The sequence below is a fragment of the Hirundo rustica genome, chromosome 6 (genome assembly GCF_015227805.2).
Source record: "Hirundo rustica isolate bHirRus1 chromosome 6, bHirRus1.pri.v3, whole genome shotgun sequence".
Lineage (NCBI taxonomy): Eukaryota > Metazoa > Chordata > Aves > Passeriformes > Hirundinidae > Hirundo > Hirundo rustica.
In genome coordinates, this window is record NC_053455.1 from 27630203 (window position 1) to 27639028 (window position 8826).

Here is an 8826-nt window from a genome sequence, read left to right on the forward strand (position 1 = left end):
TTTCACTATTTGGGGGCGGGGGGGGGTTTAATACCTTTAGAAAGCTGCAATACTACTGAAAAATTACAGCCAGAAACAAATTTTATCCATTATGATCACTGAAAGCACTTAAATACCTAGATTTCCGTACATCTTCAGGCCAGGCATGAGAACACCACTGGTCTTACAAAAGGCTGAGGCAGATGCAATGGTGCGAGTAGAAGACTTCTCTCTCCCACTTCAAGGCTTTCCTGGGCCCGAACTTGTGAATGGCTTCCCATGCACCCCATGTACACAATTCACTACTCCCACCTGGACAGTAAGGCACGGAGGCAGTGGTTGTGTTGGAAAGTGTTTGGGTGAAGCATTGGGACTGCTTGGACTCTGACAACCGCTTATGGTTCTGACAGCCACGAGCATTTTGCCTCCCTGACTCTTCTCACGTTGGCTGCACAGCTTCTGTGGCCCCACACAGGGTCTCTTAGCATGCAGGTGAAATGAGGAAACAACCTTTTTTTGCCAGAAAGACACAAAAATAGAATATATTTGATTATAATTACCGCAAGACAGGGATGCTTCCCATCAAAACTGCCAGAGTTGTGTGTATCTTTCCCTCATTCCATTCATTATTTACCTTCAGTTTTAATAATACAGTTAAGGGCACTATATATAGCTTCTGCTCTATCAATAAATCATGCTTGTGTGTCTTCATATTTATCCCATAAAATTATAAGTACCAACATGCTTGCATGGATTTGCTAAGTGATTCCAGCAACGAAATTCCCAGCAGTGCATCTCTTGGAGTCTTTGGTGGTGAACTCAAATATTCCTCACTCAATGAGAGCTATTTGATGAGACTTTTTATGAGTTTTTTGGGTTTTTTTTATGAGGTCACCAGTCTTTTCACAAGTCCCAACAATCTCCTTCATCCCCTTCTTACAGCTCTGTGCTGATTTAAAACCCAGTGGGAATATTAAACCTACTTGAGCTGCTCCCTTTCCCCTGCCCTCCCTTCCAGTAGTGGAGGAAACACCAGGAGAGATTATGAATTGGAATCACAGTTTACTGAAAAATCGCAATAAGCGCAACAATATTAATAAAAGAGTGTACAAAAGAGAAAGTCTTTTACCCATGAAAGGGTGTTCACTACTGAACAAACAAAAACACTTCCCAAAGACCACACCCAGTGTGGTTTTCCAAGACAAAGGCAAAATGATGACTGGCCCTGTGCTGGGCAGCATGCCATATGGGAAAACAAAAGCAGAATGTTGGAAAGGCTTGCAATTTAACTTCTTCCCCCTCAGACTGAAACAGTGGAGGAACAGGGACAAGGCAAAACCTGACAGGGACCTGACAGGGCTCTGAAGCAGGTCAGAGGACCATTCTCCTGGGCCTGACTTTGTGGAAGCGGTACTGGAGAGCTTGGTGGTTCCAGTGGCAGCTCCAGTGGCTGCTGCAGTCACAGCAGCCCGTGGCCTGGGCTCCACATGGTGCAGCTGGGCTCTGCCATGCCGCTGCTTTCTCTCCTTTCTCTCGGAGCAGCTCAGCGGCTCTTGGGCTCACTGGTGCTGTCTTTGAGCACCAAACCTGAAAAGCCACATCCCCGAGCATAGCAAAAGATGGCCACCCTTCCACTGCCAGCCCCTGACTTCCTCCTGCCCCAACTACGTTCTTGCCATGACATGAATGGTATGGAATTATACAGTGCTAGAAACTCTATCCCTTTCCTCTATAACCATAATGAACTCATCATAGCCTGATGTGACTGCTTGACCTATCATCACACCCAAGAATCCACACAGTATCATAAGGGCAATGCACACAAGCCACCTTCCCCATCCCACAAATCCAAGGCACTTTAGTACTTGTGATCCACAATCCAGGCTCAGTCCATGAAACTAGTCCTTTGGTTGCATTGCTTGAAACAGTTCTCCCATTTGTTCAGCAATCTCCTTCATCTTCTGACGTGCCTCTTCTATGGTGGTGGTGGCATTATGGACAGTGATACAGCATTCTCCATCCGTGCGGTTTAGCATCCCACACACTCCACTCTCTTTCAACAACAACATATCTAGGGCTAATTGATTCTGCAAAGCCATTTTTGATGCCTGCTGGGCCTGCACATTTGATTGATTGAGTGAACGTCCGGTCCAGTTGCTTAAGACATGCACTTGCCTAGTTAAGTTCTCCAAGACATACTTGTGCCGTTGGGTAACTCCACTGGACACAAAAAATGATTCTAAGTCTAAAGCAACATTTTGTCCCCAAGTGTAATAGTCAGGGACTTGAATCCCCCGAATCCACCCTTTTGCATCTGTTGGGTTGTGGATTTCTCTCCGCACTTTGTTGTTACGATAAAGTGTATAATTGAATGTTTTAGATGGACACATGGTAGGAAACCCAATAGTACACTGGAGTCCAGCCATATCATACATGTTCAAGTGGGAATACATTTTCCCATCTGAACACGCCCATACCGTTCCCCGTGGAGCTGGATATTTGGCTTGTGAACACTGATACAGGTCACCTTGGGGAACTTCCTGTGCTTCGCTACTTGAATTCCAGACCTTTCTTCGGTCATGGTCATGTGTAATGGGAATGCCACAGGACAGTGCTGTCTCTGAATTTTCATAAGACCCATTGCATCGGGTGTCTTGGTTTAGATAGCCGTAGTTGGGATAATCCCAACAGGTGCACATGTCCCGGATAAAAGTTCTCAGCTCAGAGATGTACCAGGTTTCTATAGGCTCGCCCGCTCCTGTGGTACAATCTAATATACGGGAACAATTCAGAAAGGAGGTCTCTGATGCACTTTGGGTAACGCTTCTACGGTTCCTCACTTTCCAGCAGATGCTCTCTCCATTAGGTAGTGTGGTCTGATGGTCCTGACAGTCTGATTTCTCCACTTCCCATTCTACTATTTTGCCTGTGGGGACCCTGGAAGCCCATTGTAGGGTAGATATAGGGTCAAATATTTGTTTCAGAGACCAGGCCCACTCATAATTTGTTCGGTTAACTTGGTGCGCGGTTCCTGGGTTATCAGGGATTTGTATACACCATCCTGCATCCCAGTGTAAGTTGTACTCATGTTCGAAAAACCCACCCTCAGTAGGAGAATCCCACCACGGTACCACCGTGCAAGGGATGGAAGTTACATTTTGCAATGTCTCCGTAGAGTTGGTGTCTAGTGACCGATAGCATGTCTGATTCCATAAATGGCTCCAGGAAGAGTCATGTGGGAGATGGTAAAAGGCGTTCTTGTATTCTACCCACGTCCCATTCGCATCCCATTGCTGTCCTTTCGGGTCTAGGAATCGGGACTCAACCATTCCCCAGGTAACATTTCCTCCTGTTTTTTTAAGATTATCCAGTTCTCTTGTTAATATTTCCGAAAAATTTAACCAAATCATCATAAATCTAAACCCCTCTGATGCAGAGTTGGGGAGGTTAATACATATTCCTTGATTTGTATGATTCCAAATATGCATAAATCCTTGTATCAATTCCCAAGCTAAATTTGGTTCAGAACTCTGATTCTCAGTTGCTTGAGACAAAATCATCCATCCATAACATAAGAGCAAAAACTTTTGCCACACCATTTTTTCTAGTAAAAAGGCTAAATAGGCTTAGCAAAATCAAACTAAAAAATACATAAAATGATCCGTCCACTCAACAGTTGAAAGCATAGGTCCAGCAGTGGATTTCAGATAATCTGTAAAACATATACATGCATAAAAACAAAACACGATTAAAAGGAGAGAACAATCCACCACCTGGCACACAAGTTTAGTGGTTTTTTAAGGTCAGGGGTACCAATCCCACTCTTGGTAATTCTGCCAAAACCAATTGTCCTAGGTAATAGAGAGGATTTTGCAGGGTCTTTAGCTTCTTTTGTTCCAGGGAGCACAAGTGGGGATTGAAGACAAAAGGCTGTGAGTTATGGGCACCCATTAACTGCCCAGCAGCTACTGATTCTATGTATCCCATTTGACACCCTCTTGCCCATTCGGGTTCATGAGGTTTCAGTTTCCTCTTCAAGAGGCCATTGGTGTATTCAACAGCCTCATGTGCCTGGGGGTAGTATGGAGTGTGAAAGATCCACCTGATGCCTTCATCCTGTGCCCACTCTTGAACCACCCCAGCAGTAAAGTGACTACTCTTGGATTGGAGGGATTGGGACCATGGCAAATAATTAAACCACAGCTTCAGTCCCTTTACAGTGCTGTGCCCAGCAGATCTTGCTACTGCCTCAGTTTAAGTGAGCTCTGACATTACTTCTACCCTGACTTCAGGAAAGGCCCTATATAGTCCACCTGCCAGGTCTCCCAGAGGCCTTTTCCGTGTCATTAGTGAAGGGATGCCTCCTGCAAGGGGTGTTGTTTCTCTAGCCCTGTACAACACAGGCCACAGCCTGAGGTGACAATGTTACACAGCTCACAAGGGACAGGCCACCCTGTGTTACCAGCTTCCTTAAAAAGATCCTTAAATCCTGAATGGTTTCTCTTGGCATGGAACCACTCTAGCAGATGCTCCTATTTTTATTCTCCCTTTACTGCCATATCTGCCACACGGGTCAGTGAATCTACCTGATTATTCAACAGGTGAGCCAGATTATCCCTCTTCTGGTGGGCAGGATTCCATCCCACTAAGAAACACTTTGGCTTAACAAGTTCAGGATGTCTTCCCATTTCTCTCGCTGCCATACTGGCAACTCAATAGATGGTCCACTGGTTTTGCTGGCAAAATGGGAGCCAAGTGGTGCATCCCTTAAAAACAGCATAGGAGTTTGTATAAATAAACACCTGTTCTTTAGTGTCAGCCTCTAACAATCACTCTGCACATGGCTACCAATTCTCCTGTCTGGGCACCTTCTTCTCTCCTTGTCACTATTCTGTCCCCTGAATCAACACGCAGGAACACTGCTGAGTATTCTCCTCTCTTTTGGAGGATGCTTCAGGGAACCACACATTTTTCAGGTGGGGCTTAACTTGAGGGGTAGGTTTTATATAAGAAGGGAGGCTCCTGGTCCAGTAGACTGCTAGGCAATTCCTGCATTTGGAGCACTCTGGGTGGTCCCTCCTCTATCTGAGGCATATGGCAATGATGATGTAACTGTTCATACCACCTTCTTAGTGCTTCTCCCTGTGCAACCCCCACACCAGGTGGGGTTCTGGCCAGTATGGGTTTCAAGACCTTGAAAGGTCCCACTAGAATAATTGGTTCTTGACATAGGACTTTTTCAGCTTCCTGTAGAGCTAGACTAGCCACAGAGGCACTTCTACCAAACTGAATAAAGTTTTTTTGCATCTTTAGAGATGTGCAAATAAAACCTGACAGGGCAAGTCAGACCCTCAGGTCCCCATTGCCACATATGCATTGATAATCCATGAATTGCAATGCCCCATTCGATATGAAGAGGATCTGTTGGATGCATTGGTCCTAGGACATTATATAATCCAGCCTCAAATACTAAAAATTTCAAGACTTCTGCATGGACAGGGGTCCAGTCACAAGTGGTGCTGTAGTGTGTTAAATCACGATGAGGATGGGCTATGATGCAGAAAGCCAGAATGTGTTTTCTCCAGATTACCCGCAGGGCAAGGGCATGTTGTAGCTCCTTCTTCTACTCAGGAATTTTAATTTGCTCAAGGGAAGTAATGGTTTTGGGGTGAACACACACTGTTCCTCCACCCCACCATACTCCCAGAAACTTTACTTCGGAAGATGGGGATTGCACCTTTTCTGCTGAAATTTGAAAACCTAAATTTTCACGGTGAATAATTACCTATGTTTGGGTTTATCCTACTATTGTGGCATTGGGTCTGCCCACCAATATATCGTGAATGTATTGATTTGCTTTAACTCCCTCCACAGGCATCACTACAGAGCATGCTATCTTCTCCAGATCCCAGCATTAACACCCCTGGCAGGATGCAAGAGCCTGTCCGCGTAGATCTGGACAAGGCACTCCCTGACTCTGTTTGCTCTCCGTCTCACTCAGATCTCCCTGAAAGTGAAAAATGGCTTTCTTCCTGATGTGGACCTCCTGCTTTAGGTCTCTTTCACTGGCCCCTTCTGGGCAGAAGCTGTGCTATTTCCAAGCATCTTCATTTGCTGCCCAGGCCCCTCTGGGCTTGAGAAACAAGGGTGAGACATACTCACAAGGGTGAAACTTTTTTTACTCTGTGCACATGACAACTCACCAGGAAGGCAACTACTCCACCTCCCATCTGCCAGCAGCAAAATATTGGTGACTATTGCTCCCCACCTCTGATTCCCAGAGGCTGGGACCAGCAATCCACCTCTTACAGGCAGCAAGTAAACTGTTTGCAAATGCATTTCACACTAATTTCAGCACTGATCAGCACTAATGCTGCAGATTTAGCACCCTCCCACCCTTGGTATGTTGAAATAGTTTGTGCATATTTGATTTCTTCCAGATTCAAAAACCCAGCAGGACTCAGGCATGATTTATCGAGAAGTTGGAAAGGATAGTGGACTTGGATTTTTAAAACTACAGTTATCTACCATAGGGATAGGCAGAGCACATGAGAAAATGCAAAGTGTAGAAGTAAATCTCTGCCCCAGTCACACACAGAAACAGAGTTCACTTTGCAGGCACAGCCACTCTCCTCAAGCCATGGTTTCTCTTATATTGTTACCATAATTGATTGTAAAATATGTGGGGAGAAACCTTGTGGGAAAGACGCTCAGACACAAGAGTTGCTGCCTCTAGAATTTATGACCTACACTTGGAATATTTATACTGTTTTCAGGGACCTCATTCTTGACCAAGGCTGGTTAAGTGAGATGCTCTTGGTTCTAAGACAAAAAAAGGGGGCCAGGATGTTTTATATTTGTTTATTGGTTTTATACAAGGTATCGGTGTGAAACCATCAACCAAAGGCCATTTCAGGGCAGGAAGGCAGGAAGGAGCATCCTGCTATGGCACCTTGCTACTGTCAGGGAAGGGACTAGCACAAAAACACCTGGGGTCCCGCTGCGGCTCTGACTGATGCTGAGAATGCAGAAATGCTCCCTTTCCAGCCCATTTCTCTCACAATTGCACAGCAAAACCTGAAACCTCCACAGACAGCTCCTTCTTTTTTTTTTTTTTTCTTTTTTTTTGTGTACTCCTAGCATAAGCACACACCTACTTGCTGTTTATTTATGGAGCTTGCTGCCACAACGGGGCTCCCACAGGCAGACTTCACTTGCTTGGGCCCTCTCTCATATCCAATAAGGAGCAGAATATGCATCCCAAGCCAAGTGTTCCCTGCCCTGTCATCACAGGCTTCAAAGCCCAAAAGAGGAGGATGCCTGCTTTAACAGGCACAAACACACAGTTAGAAGCAAAGGAGCTGCTTAGCTCTCTGCAAGAAGCCTCCTCCACACAGAGCTCCACACAAACTCGTCCAAGTCTCTCCCTACCAAAACACTTAAGAAATACAGCGCGTCTTCAAACTGCCTTTGCTTCTCTGGGGAACTGTCACAAGCACAAGAAGACAACTGAGCAGCCATTGTTAACAAGGTTGGATGTTCTTCCAGGAACCCTTTCCTCAAAGGCTTTGCTTCAATACACCTGGGACCTGCAAACACAACAACTGCAGGGAAAACACTTTGCTTTCTTCTTAGGGCACCTTTTCCCAAGTCCCAGGGAAACCATTGCAGCACATTAGCAACACCCCCTTGGCCGTCAGGAGTTGTCATTCCTACCCACCAGAGCTCAGAGAAAACATGCAGGACAAGCAGCAAACTCCTGAGGGTCTGCACTAACCCCAGCATCCCGCAGCCTGGTCACCTCCAGCCTTGCAACTGGCTGCTTGAAAGCTCACCATACACCCACCACCTGCTTGCCCAGAGGGACCACCAGCCAGCCAGCAAAAGCAACACACTGAGATATTGTCCTAGGAACACACGTAAGGGACCACAAATGCTGTCTAAGGTCCGTGAGCACCTTTGCACTCCACAACATATCGACTCTTCTATGGCCACACTATCATCTGTTGTTGTACACCCTAGCTATGTTAGAAGTCTTACAGAAGAGTTTTCTGTCATGGTCTGGACCTGCTGTGGACACTGTCAGAAAAATCCACCAGCTCTGAAGGAAGTTTTACAGGCGTGGTTGGGACGAGAGATCTCAGTCAGACTAAAAGAAAACAAAAGAGCACAGAAGGCAATAAAGCCACAGACTGCTTCGAGGGCCAAGACCCACTTCCGAATCAACCAACTTTAGTCCAAGCGTGAGCCTGGGCAGGGAGGTCAGTTATGACAAAGTCGGACCCCTAAGCACCAGTGCCGCACCAGAGTGTCACAGCGAACGGCGTTTACTTTACAGAGAAACGGAGCTCCACAATGTTCTCCCAAATGCTTTCCAGCAGCAGCGTTTAAGGCTCTGAGGCCAAGGCTGCCACGCTGGGCCGCTGCTCTCGGCAGCTCGGCCGCCACTCACCTGCGCCGGCACCGCGCCGCTCCCCGGCACCTCCGCCCTGGCCCGGCGGCGCTTCCGCCCGGCCGCCGTCACTTCCGCGGGCGGGCCGCGGCCCCGGCCGCCCGCGGGGAGTTACGCTGAATTCATTCAATTTTCATTTCGGCTTTTGAGGCGTTAATCACGGCCCGGCACTGTGGTTACGGCTGCCCGCTGCTCCCTCCCGGGGCTCCTGAAGGGACATCCCGCGGCTGTGGGTTCGCCCTGCGCTTGTGCGGCCCGCGGCAGCTTCCCCCGGGCGTTGTACTGCGTGCGAACACCTGCACCCCTCAGCGAGTGTCCGCACGCACAGAAATGCATTGGTGCCGACGCGGGAGCTGCGCCTCGTCATTGCGGGAGGGCGCGGCCGTGCCCCGGAC

General features: G+C 47.3%; 1 protein-coding gene across 1 annotated transcript; it reads right to left on the reverse strand.

The window, feature by feature from the left end:
* Positions 1–1021: 1021 nt before the first annotated feature.
* LOC120754699 (uncharacterized) lies at positions 1022–8483 on the reverse strand. Its single transcript, XM_040068586.2, has 2 exons — positions 8432–8483; positions 1022–3691 (listed from the first exon to the last, which is right to left on the reverse strand). Exon 2 carries the CDS (start codon positions 3576–3578, stop codon positions 1878–1880), a length of 1701 nt encoding a protein of 566 aa, XP_039924520.1. The 5' UTR covers positions 3579–3691; positions 8432–8483; the 3' UTR covers positions 1022–1877.
* Between the last annotated feature and the right edge of the window lie 343 nt (positions 8484–8826).

Coding starts and splice junctions, on each gene's coding strand:
- LOC120754699 (XM_040068586.2), bottom strand. CDS start 3,578: ATGGTGTGGCAAAAGTTTTTGCTCTTATGTTATGGATGGATGATTTTG.